Source organism: Taurulus bubalis, assembly GCF_910589615.1.
Source record: "Taurulus bubalis genome assembly, chromosome: 12".
In the NCBI taxonomy this organism is placed as follows: Eukaryota; Metazoa; Chordata; class Actinopteri; order Perciformes; family Cottidae; genus Taurulus; species Taurulus bubalis.
Genome location: NC_136600.1, coordinates 27170009 through 27182651, shown reverse-complemented (window position 1 = coordinate 27182651; position 12643 = coordinate 27170009). Strand labels below are relative to the sequence as shown.

Genomic DNA, 12643 nt, shown 5'->3' with positions numbered 1-12643 from the left:
TCTCCAGGAGAAGGAAAGGTGTCAGCTTGTAAAAGAACATGAAACTCTGAAGGCCAAACACCAGGCAGAGTTACAGAAACAGGCCAACAACTGTGACAGAGAGATGTCCGAACAGACAGCGAGTCACCAGTCTGACATGTGTAAAGGTGAAGCAGACAGAAAGACCTTAGAGGACCAGGTGCTGGCTCTGGAGGACCAACACCTTGTGGACACACACATCCATGGCCGCCTCGAGGCGTCCCTCCACGCCGCCGAGGAGGACACGAGACGCGTGACCGCGCGCCTTCAGGAAGAGACGCTTCAAAAAGAGGATTTACAAAGGATTATAGTCAGGAAGGATAATTTGGCTCAAGTCAACTATACAAAATACTGTCACTTAAAGGATAAATATGACAAGCGTGAGGACAGAACCGCAGAGCTGATCACAATGGACGCTCTCAAGGAGAACAACGCTTCGTTAGAGAAGACCGCCAAGGAGCTAACGAAAGTCGTTCGAACTCAAAACAAAGAGGCGTCTATTTTGAAGAACACAGTGAATGATAATGAAGCAACGATTGAGAGGAAGAAAAAAGAAATCGCTATTCTGAAACTGGAGTTCAGAAATGAGCTGAAAAAGGGTCTAGAGGACAAACTAATAGACTCAGAGAAAACATGTAAAATGAAAACTGAGGGCTTGAAAAAGGTGGAGAAGGAGAATGCACTCCTGATTAAAAAGGTCTCAGGCCACACCGCCTTAGTCCAAGGCTATAAGGTTGAGCAGATGAAGGACAAGGAGAGGGTCAGAGCATTGGACAACCAGCAGCAGCAGTCCAAGAAGGACCTGCATGGATGCTTCCAGCTGATATCGGACCCTCACTCATTTAAAAAGAGCCTCATTGCTTACTACAGGCGCTACCTGGAAGGCGACACCACGGTGCTGGTGCATTCTGAGGACATAACAACCGCGGAGGGGATTAAAAAGGCCGCGCAGGCTTTCCACAGAGCAGTCCGAACAGACAAGATCAACAAAAGAGATGAAAACAAGGTGATGCTGATGAAGAAGCAGCAGGAAGACCACCATGTGTCTCAATATATCGACACGATTAACCAGCAGAGGAGGCTGATCAAGAGTCTGGAAGAACACAAGAAGCCGCCAAAGCCGGTGATGCAGAAGGTTCACTCCTGCTGCACGGATAAACCTCCCGGAGTTGTTCCTGACGGTTTGGAGGCCCGGCAACACGACGACTGTCTGACGGTCAGCGGTTTACTGCCTGAGCCTTCCTGTTCACCTGGGGGGGTTCACATCCAGGTGAAGCCGTATGTGCCTGATGACGTCCTGACGGAGGTCATCTAAGCGCAACCCCTCATCTGATGTCATCCAACCCCGACCCTCGTGATGATTAAATAAAAACATGATGAAATTAACACATCTTTGCCTTTTTTCTCCTCTCCACGCTAAAAAAGCATTTTGGCTGGCTGTTACATTCACTATAGTGTAACATGTATTTCAAACGATGTCAGAATCAGAACCATTTATTGCCAAGTTTACACATACAAGGAATTTGTCCTGGCGGGAGGTGCAACACATTTGACTTTAAACATGAAACAGTGCAATAAAAAGGGAGCATGGATATTTACAATTGGGTGTATTGAATATTTACAGTTGGATCTACAGAGAATACAAATGAACGTTAAAATTTAAACAAGTAAAGTGCACAGAATGAAATGATTGATTGTGTGAAAGTGATAAGTGTAAACTGGGTTAGTGCTAAGGGTTTAGGATTAGGACTAAGGGTTTAGGATTAGGACTAAGGGTTTAGGATTAGGACTAAGGGTTTAGGGTTAGGACTAAGGGTTTATGATTAGGACTAAGGGTTTAGGGTTAGTGCTAAGGGCTTAGGGTTAGGACTAAGGGTTTAGGATTAGGGCAAAGGGTTAGGGCTAGTGCTAAGGGCTAAGGGTTAGGGCTAAGGGTTTAGGATTAGGACTAAGGGTTTAGGGTTAGGACTAAGGGTTTAGGGTTAGGACTAAGGGTTTAGGGTTAGTGCTAAGGGCTTAGGGTTAGGACTAAGGGTTTAGGATTAGGACTAAGGGTTTAGGGTTAGGACTAAGGGTTTAGGGTTAGTGCTAAGGGCTTAGGGTTAGGACTAAGGGTTTAGGATTAGGACTAATGGCTTAGGGTTAGGACTAAGGGCTTAGTGTTAGGGCTAAGGGTTAGGGCTAGTGCTAAGGGCTAAGGGTTAGGGCTAAGGGTTAGTGCTAAGGGCTAAGGGTTAGGACTAAGGGCTAAGGGTTAGGGCTAAGGGCTAGTGCTAAGGGTTAGTGCTAAGGGCTAAGGCGAAGAGCTAACGGCTAAGGGTTAGTGCTAAGGGCTAAGGCGAAGAGCTAAGGGTTAGTGCTAAGGCAAAGGGTTAGGACTAAGGGCTAAGGGTTAGGGCTAAGGGCTAGTGCTAAGGGTTAGTGCTAAGGGCTAAGGCGAAGAGCTAACGGCTAAGGGTTAGTGCTAGTGCTAAGGGTTAGGGCTAAGTACCAGGGTGAGAGTGGGGCTGCGTTCTTCCTGAAGTCCACAGCCATCTCCACTGTCTTCAGGGCGTTGAGCTCCAGGTGGTTCTGTCTGCACCAGGTCTCCAGGTGGTTCTGTCTGCACCAGGTCTCCAGGTGGTTCTGGCTGCACCAGGTGGTTCTGTCTGCACCAGGTCTCCAGGTGGTTCTGTCTGCACCAGGTCTCCAGGTGGTTCTGTCTGCACCAGGTCTCCAGGTGGTTCTGTCTGCACCAGGTCTCCAGGTGGTCAGTCTCCAGCCTGTAGGCAGACTCGTCCCCACCAGAGATGAGTCCAATGTTTTACGTTTCCAATGTGAACGTGAGTATCCAATTCAGTCATGGAGCTCTATTTGTGCATTGAGACACTCTGCTGCGTTAACAATTCCCTTCAAAATAAAAGCTCAGGATTGGCTGAAGAGGGGCTTGGCGGCCCGGTTGGGTCCGCGGGCCTCGAGTTTGACACCACAGCATTAAAATAACACAAAGACAATCTTGTATAAAAACAAACTTTATTTCTTCAGCCCAATTTTATTTAAAAGTTTTCATTTGTAAATTATTGTTTGAAAGAGCCAAATAAAAAAAGTTGACAAATTAATGAGTTAATCAAAAAATAGCTTCACCTGATTAGAAACTTATTTACATATTAATCCAGAAGTGTTAATAAACACAAACAAACTTCAAAGGAAAACTTTTTCCCTCATAAATCTGCAGAACGTTAAACTTGTTGATGACGACTACAAAACAATAACAATATTAATAATAAACAAAAACATCATCAAGGAGAAAACTGTATGAAAAACAAACTTGATATGAAACTCATGAAAGATTTTTTTTTCTGTGAAGTTGAACTTCATTCTTCTTCTTCATGTGATGAGCTGTGAGGAGACAGAGAAGCATGACGCAACACAACAACAACACAACAACAACAACACAACAACAACAACACAACACCACCACAACAACAACACAACAACACAACAACAACAACACCAACACAACAACAACAACACAACAACACCAACAACAACACAACAACACCACCACCAACAACAACACAACAACAACACAACAACAACAACACAACAACACAACAACAACAACACAACAACACCAACACCACAACAACACAACACCAACACAACAACAACAACACCACAACAACAACACAACAACACCACACCACAACAACAACAACACAACAACAACACAACAACACCAACACAACAACAACACAACAACACAACACCACCACAACAACACCACCAACACAACAACAACACAACAACACAACACCAACACAACAACACAACACCACCACAACAACACCACCAACACAACAACAACAACACAACAACACCAACACCACAACAACAACACAACAACACCAACACAACACCACCACAACAACACCAACACACCAACAACAACACAACAACACCACAACAACACCAACAACACAACAACACCAACACAACACCAACACCAACAACACCAACACAACAACACACCACCACCAACACAACAACACCAACACAACCACCAACAACACAACAACAACACAACAACAACACCACCACCAACAACACAACAACACCACCAACAACACCAACACCACCAACAACACAACAACACCACCAACAACAACACAACAACAACACAACAACAACACCACCACCAACAACACAACAACAACACCACCACCAACAACACAACAACACCACCACCACCAACACAACAACAACACAACAACACCACCAACACAACAACAACACAACAACACCACCAACACAACAACACCAACAACACAACAACAACACAACAACACCAACAACACAACAACAACACAACAACACCACCAACACAACAACACCAACAACACAACAACAACACAACAACAACACCACCAACACAACAACACCAACAACACAACAACAACACAACAACACCACCAACACAACAACACCAACAACACAACAACACCAACAACACAACAACAACACAACAACACCACCAACACAACAACACCAACAACACAACAACAACACAACAACACCAACAACACAACAACACAACAACACCAACAACACAACAACACCAACAACACAACAACAACACAACAACACCAACAACACAACAACACAACAACACCAACAACACAACAACAACACAACAACACCACCAACACAACAACACCAACAGAAGAAGAACTTTGTGACGTTGAATAGATAAAATCTTCTCCACAAAAAAAACCTTTAGATATTTTCTAACAATTATTTTAATGATATAAATTCACTGATGATATAATTGTCTACACAAGTCAATAATAATAATAATAATAATACAAATATTATTCAGTTCACTATCAAAGATGACAAAGAAATATAGAAACTTTTTTCTTTTATCATGTAACTAACTTATTTATTTGTCATAATCCCATCTCTGACCACCTGGCTATCACCTGGACATAGACCCCCCCCATGTTAACCCTGGACATAGACCCCCCCCATGTTAACCCTGGACATAGACCCCCCCCATGTTAACCCTGGACATAGACCCCCCCCATGTTAACCCTGGACATAGACCCCCCCCATGTTAACCCTGGACATAGACACCCCCCCCATGTTAACCCTGGACATAGACAGCCCTACCCTTCACCTGTGTGTGTGTGTGTGTGTGTGTGTGTGTGTGTGTGTGTGTGCTCTCACAGATTTGACGGTCTGTTTGATGTAGTCCTTCTTGCTGGTCAGGTCGTGGTGCGGATAAGTGTCAAACACCTGAAACACCATGAAGGAGTCATTAAGAATACACAATACAATAGAGTGTGTGTGTGTGTGTGTGTGTGTGTGTGTGTGTGTGTGTGTGTGTGTGTGTGTGTCCTCACCCTCTGACAGATCTGCTTCATGGTCATCTCCTCCAGGTCCGCCTCCTTCAGCAGCTGCTTCACCGTCTCCTTCAGCTGCTCGTCGCCTGGAGACTTCTTCACCATCTTGATGAGAGGCTCGTCGTCGCTGTCCTCCGCTGCAGGAAGGACACCATGTCCCATGATGCATCAGGATCAAGGGAAGCCTCTTAAAGCTACAGGCTCATTTAATAAGTGATCTCACCTGTGTTGGTGTTTTTGCTGCTGCTGCTGTCGGCCTTCTTGGTTTTGGCGGCTGGTTTGACTGGAGCCGGTTTCTTCTTTGTGGACTGAACAACAACAACAACAACAACAACAACATAAACAACAACAAAACATCAAACAACAACATAAACATCAACAAAACATCAAACAACAACATAAACATCAACAAAACATCAACATAAACATCACAAGACTTCTGAGAGTTTAACTTAAAAAAAAGATTTCTAAAGTTTTCTAGCGCCCCCTGTGGACTAAAGAGGTAGTGTTGGTTCTAGTGCCCCCTGTGGACTAAAGAGGTAGTGTTGGTTCTAGTGCCCCCTGTGGACTAAAGAGGTAGTGTTGGTTCTAGTGCCCCCTGTGGACTAAAGAGGTAGTGTTGGTTCTAGTGCCCCCTGTGGACTAAAGAGGTAGTGTTGGTTCTTTAAGAAGAACTCTCTAGAACCAGACCATCTTCTCTCTGGTGTTCTGGTTGTCTACAGAGGACCAGGACTAGACTGAGACCGGTTCTGGTAGAACAGGTTCCATTAGATCACCTTGTCGTCGGACTCCGACTCCTCTGAAACGTCCTTCTTGGCCCTCTTTCTGGGAGGACCCGTCTTCTTCGTTGGTGTCCTCGGTCGTTTCCCCGGCTTCCCTCTGGACTTTGATCTGGGAGACTGGAACACAACCGTGGAGTGAGAACTAAAGGAGAGGCGGAGTGAGGCGTGGGTCTGTGCGGAGAACCGGTCCAACCGGTTTGAATAGTTCACATACCGTCATGGCGCATTGCCATGGCGACAGTTGTCACTCTTCAGCAGGCAGAACCATGTCATATTCACAGTGTTAGCTTCAAGAGCAGCGCCTGAGTCCACTAAATACTGTGAAACCACCTGAGTCCACTAAATACTGTGAAACCACCTGAGTCCACTAAATACTGTGAAACCACCTGAGTCCACTAAATACTGTGAAACCGCCTGAGTCCACTAAATACTGTGAAACCACCTGAGTCCACTAAATACTGTGAAACCACCTGAGTCCACTAAATACTGTGAAACCGCCTGAGTCCACTAAATACTGTGAAACCACCTGAGTCCACTAAATACTGTGAAACCGCCTGAGTCCACTAAATACTGTGAAACCGCCTGAGTCCACTAAATACTGTGAAACCGCCTGAGTCCACTAAATACTGTGAAACCGCCTGAGTCCACTAAATACTGTGAAACCGCCTGAGTCCACTAAATACTGTGAAACCGCCTGAGTCCACTAAATACTGTGAAACCGCCTGAGTCCACTAAATACTGTGAAACCGCCTGAGTCCACTAAATACTGTGAAACCGCCTGAGTCCACTAAATACTGTGAAACCGCCTGAGTCCACTAAATACTGTGAAACCGCCTGAGTCCACTAAATACTGTGAAACCGCCTGAGTCCACTAAATACTGTGAAACCGCCTGAGTCCACTAAATACTGTGAAGTGAATGTCTGGTCCCACTGTCCAGCCCTACTGAGACGTCCTCTCTTCGTCCCTGTGATCACATGATCAGGGCTCATCAATGACCTCGCTGATGAGGTCATTGATGAGCTTAAAGGTTTGTTGATAATGTGATCACACAATAATAAAGAAATGTGGATTATTTTCTTCTTTTTCTCACAAAATAATGAGTATTGATGAGAGTATTGATGAGAGTATTTAGAGTATTGATGAGAGTATTGATGAGAGTATTTAGAGTATTGATGAGAGTATTTAGAGTATTGATGAGTATTGATGAGAGTATTTAGAGTATTGATGAGTATTGATGAGAGTATTGATGAGTATTGAGAGTATTGAGAGTATTGATGAGAGTATTGATGAGAGTATTTAGAGTATTGATGAGAGTATTGATGAGAGTATTTAGAGTATTGATGAGAGTATTGATGAGAGTATTGATGAGTATTGATGAGAGTATTGAGAGTATTGATGAGTATTGATGAGAGTATTTAGAGTATTGATGAGTATTGATGAGAGTATTGAGAGTATTGATGAGAGTATTGATGAGAGTATTGATGAGAGTATTTAGAGTATTGATGAGAGTATTGATGAGAGTATTTAGAGTATTGAGAGTATTGATGAGAGTATTGATGAGAGTATTGATGACAGTATTGATGACAGTATTGATTAGAGTATTGAGAGTATTGATGAGAGTATTGATGAGAGTATTGAGAGTATTGATGAGAGTATTGAGGAGAGTATTGAGGAGAGTATTGAGGAGAGTATTGATTACAGTATTGAGAATATTGATAAGTATTGAGAGTATTGATGAGAGTATTGATGAGAGTATTGATGAGAGTATTTAGAGTATTGATGAGAGTATTGAGAGTATTGAGAATATTGATGAGAGTATTGATGAGAGTATTGATGAGAGTATTGATTAGAGTATTGAGAATATTGATGAGTATTGAGAGTATTGATGAGAGTATTGATGAGAGTATTGATGAGAGTATTGAGGAGATTATTGAGGAGATTATTGAGGAGATTATTGAGAGTATTGATGAGAGTATTGAGGAGATTATTGAGAGTATTGAGAGCATTGATGAGAGTATTGAGTACAATTCACAACTAGCTGGCTGCCTCCTCCCCCTCCACTACCTCACCCCCCAGCCCTCAACATGACCCTCCATTAGTTCCAAGCCACTCACTTTCATCCTTCAGTTCAATCACTGAAATGGACCTCTCCTCCATAGTCTCCAGCATGAAGACCTCCACCTGTACCCTCGACCCCCTCCCCTCTTCCTTAGTCAAGGCCTGCCTCCCCTCACTCTCCACTCTCATCACAAACATCATCAACTCCTCACTGTCCTCTGGTCTCATACCCTCCCCACTAAAGCTTGCTGCTGTCACCCCTGTGTTGAAAAAACCTGGTCTTGACCCTGACGTCCCCAATAACTACCGGCCCATCTCTAACCTCCCCTACCTGTCCAAAGTCCTTGAGAGCGCTGTTGCATCACAACTCAAGTCCCACCTCAATCTCAACAATCTCTACGAACCCTTCCAATCCGGCTTCCGTTCAAAACCCAGCACAGAAACCGCCCTACTGAAAATCACAAACAATATACTTCTCTCTGCGGACTCTGGCTTCCTCACCATCCTCATCCTTCTTGACCTCAGTGTTGCCTTCGACACTATCAACCACTCCATCCTCCTCTCACGTCTCCAGCACTCCCTTGGTATAACTGGCACTGCCCTCTCCTGGTTCACCTCATATCTCTCAGACCGACATCAATTCATTGCCATAAATAACTGTAAATCCTCCCCAGTGGCCCACGGCGTCCCCCAAGGTTCTGTGCTTGGTCCCCTTCTCTTCATCATTTACATCCTCCCCCTTGGACAAATCATTCGTCGTCATGGTCTTGATTTCCATTGCTACGCTGACGACACCCAACTCTATTTCTCCTCTAAGACCATCACCTCAGTCACCCACTCCACTCTCACCTCCTGTCTCACTGATATAAAATCCTGGATGCAGCAGAATTTTCTTAAACTCAATTGCAATAAATCTGAAATGCTCATTATCGGCCCTAACTCCCTCACCCGCTCAGCCCAGACCTTCTCTCTGAACATTGATAGCTCCATCGTCACCCCTCCACCCAGGTCCGCAACCCCGGCATCATTCTCGACCCCACCCTCTCTTTCCTACCCCACGCCAACCACATCACCAAAACTGCCTTCTTTCACCTCAGGAACATTGCTCGCCTCCGGCCCTCCTTGTCCTCTGCCACCACTGAAATTCTCATCCATGCCCTCATAACATCTAGACTTGATTACTGCAACAGCATCCTCTACGGCTCCCCCAACAAAATCATCAACAAACTTCAGTATGTTCAGAACTCTGCCGCTCGACTGCTCACCTCCACCTGCCGCTATGACCACATCCCCCCTGTCCTACGCAACCTCCACTGCCTCCCGGTCAAATACAGGATTGACTTTAAAATCTTACAAAGCCCTAAACAATCTGGCCCCTCCCTACCTTTCAGACCTCCTCCCCCTTCACGCCCCTCCCCGTTGCCTCAGGTCTGCCAATTTGAACACTCTGAAGACCATCAAGACCAAGCGTTGGACCTGGGGTGACCGGGCCTTCTCAGCTGCTGCTCCTCTGGAACGCCCTCCCCATCCACTTCCGTCAGGCTCCCACCCTATCGTCATTTAAGCAAGCCCTCAAAACACACCTCTTCAAACTCGCCTCCACCTGCTAACCCCTGCTCCCTACCCTTCACCTGTTAACTCCTGCTCCCTACCCTCCACCTGTTAACCCCTGCTCCCTACCCTTCACCTGTTAACTCCTGCTCCCTACCCTCCACCTGCTAACCCCTGCTCCCTACCCTTCACCTGCTAAACCCTGCTCCCTACCCTCCACCTGCTAACCCCTGCTCCCTACCCTTCACCTGTTAACCCCTGCTCCCTACCCTTCACCTGTTAACCCCTGCTCCCTACCCTTCACCTGTTAACCCCTGCTCCCTACCCTTCACCTGCTAACTCCTGCTCCCTTCACCTGTTAACCCCTGCTCCCTACCCTTCACCTGCTAACTCCTGCTCCCTACCCTTCACCTGTTAACCCCTGCTCCCTACCCTTCACCTGCTAACTCCTGCTCCCTACCCTTCACCTGTTAACCCCTGCTCCCTACCCTTCACCTGCTAACTCCTGCTCCCTTCACCTGTTAACCCCTGCTCCCTACCCTTCACCTGCTAACTCCTGCTCCCTTCACCTGTTAACCCCTGCTCCCTACCCTTCACCTGCTAACTCCTGCTCCCTTCACCTGTTAACTCCTGCTCCCTACCCTCCACCTGTTAACCCCTGCTCCCTACCCTTAACCTGTTAACTCCTGCTCCCTACCCTTCACCTGTTAACTCCTGCTCCCTACCCTTCACCTGTTAACTCCTGCTCCCTACCCTTCACTGCAGGACTAATTCTGTTGCAGCTCCTCCAGTTTTTTTTCTTATTTTATTTTTTTGGGATTGTTTGTTTTGTTTCTATATTTTTGTTTTGTTTTGTCTCTGTCAAGCGTCTTTGAGCATCTGGAAAAGCGCTATATAAATTAAATGTATTATTATTATTATTATTATTAGTATTGATGAGAGTATTGATGAGAGTATTGATGAGAGTTCTAGTCTCAATAGACAGGAAGTGGTTCGTGTTTAACACGATTTGAGAAAATAAAGTTATTTTGCTGAAATATTAAATATTAATATTTGTTGATGTTTTTCTGAGAGAAGCGTTTGTTAAAACGTGATGCGTTCGAGGACAGTCGAAAAGTTAATAACCGGAAACTTTTTTTCTTTAATCCTTTTTTGGTGTTGCGTAATCAGTGAACCTCACCTCCTCTTCCTCTGCAGACTCCTCTGACTTGTCCTCTTTTTCCTCCGACTTGTCCTCGTCCTCGTCCTCCGCCTCCGCCTTCTCCGCCTTCTCCTCCTCCGCCTTCTCCTCCTCCTCCTCCTCCTCCTCCTCCTCTTCCTCCTCCTCCTCCTCCTCCTCTTCGTCGCTGCTAGAGTCCATGACGATGGCGCTGGACTTGCTCCCCGGTCTGGACTTCTTGGGGCCGGAGCTGCTGGGTCGAGGTTTGCTCTTCTTCTTGGCGCTGGAGGAGGAGTCAGCACCCGACAGCTTCTTCTTCGATTTCCTCTTCTTCTTCACGGGGAGACGCTGCCAGAGGAGGAAGAGGAAGAAGAAGAGGAAGAGGAAGAGGAGGAGGAGGAGACGTCTATTAGAACCACAACTCTCTGCTGCTCCTTCAAATGCAGTAAAAACTATTTTAGAGTCCAAAAAAAAAAAACTTTAAGCCCAAACTTTCTGGCGGTTTTAAAAGCACTGAATGCTTCAGACACAGAAACAACAACAACAACAACAACAACAACGACGACGACGACTCGCCGCTCACCTTCCCGCTGTTCTTCGGCGCGATGAGGAAGGTGAGGATCCGGTCCACCAGATCCGAGTGCGTTCCTTTCTTCTCCAAATCCAAAACGCCGCAGACGACCTTCAGCTTGGTGTTGGTGAAGTTAGAGTTCCTGCAGGAGAAGAAAGAAGACGTCTTCATCGGTTTGTCTACGCTCTTCATCGCGAGTCTTCATCGTGAGGGTCTTTATCGTGAGGGTCTTCATCATGAGAGTCTTCATCGTGAGGGTCTTCATCGTGAGGGTCTTCATCGGTTTGTCTACGCTCTTCATCGCGAGTCTTCATTGTGAGGGTCTTCATCGTGAGGGTCTTCATCGTGAGGGTCTTCATCGTGAGTCTTCATCGTGAGAGTCTTCATCGTGAGAGTCTTCATCGTGAGTCTTCATCGTGAGAGTCTTCATCGTGAGAGTCTTCATCGTGAGGGTCTTCATCGTGAGGGTCTTCATCGTGAGGGTCTTTATCGTGAGGGTCTTCATCGTGAGAGTCTTCATCGTGAGTCTTCATCGTGAGAGTCTTCATCGTGAGAGTCTTTATCGTGAGGGTCTTCATCATGAGAGTCTTCATCGTGAGTCTTCATCGTGAGAGTCTTCATCGTGAGGGTCTTCATCGTGAGGGTCTTCATCGAGAGTCTTCATCGTGAGAGTCTTCATCGTGAGTCTTCATCGTGAGGGTCTTCATCGTGAGAGTCTTCATCGTGAGTCTTCATCGTGAGTCTTCATCGTGAGGGTCTTCATCGTGAGTCTTCATCGTGAGAGTCTTCATCGTGAGAGTCTTCATCGTGAGTCTTCATCGTGAGAGTCTTCATCGTGAGGGTCTTCATCGTGAGAGTCTTCATCGTGAGAGTCTTCATCGTGAGGGTCTTCATCGTGAGGGTCTTCATCGTGAGGGTCTTCATCGTGAGTCTTCATCGTGAGGGTCTTCATCGTGAGTCTTCATCGTGAGTCTTCATCGTGAGAGTCTTCATCGTGAGGGTCTTCATCGTGAGGGTCTTCATCGTGAGAGTCTTCATCGTGAGTCTTCATCGTGAGTCTTCATCGTGAGGGTCTTCATCGTGAGTCTTCATCGTGAGTCTTCATCGTGAGGGTCTTCA

At 45.9% G+C, this 12643-nt stretch overlaps 1 protein-coding gene across 1 annotated transcript in view; it reads right to left on the bottom strand.

Annotated features, from left to right (window-relative positions):
• Window positions 1-3011: 3011 nt before the first annotated feature.
• dek (DEK proto-oncogene) overlaps window positions 3012-12643 on the bottom strand; it is a 12209-nt gene continuing 2577 nt past the window's right edge. The window contains exons 6-13 of the mRNA XM_079227411.1: window positions 11537-11666; window positions 11128-11301; window positions 10975-11085; window positions 6179-6301; window positions 5626-5710; window positions 5403-5539; window positions 5227-5295; window positions 3012-3396 (exon numbers count right to left, since the gene is read on the bottom strand). Of these exons, the coding sequence (XP_079083537.1) occupies window positions 3385-3396; window positions 5227-5295; window positions 5403-5539; window positions 5626-5710; window positions 6179-6301; window positions 10975-11085; window positions 11128-11301; window positions 11537-11666 (841 nt within the window). The 3' untranslated portion in view covers window positions 3012-3384. The remainder of the gene's footprint in view (window positions 3397-5226; window positions 5296-5402; window positions 5540-5625; window positions 5711-6178; window positions 6302-10974; window positions 11086-11127; window positions 11302-11536; window positions 11667-12643) is intronic.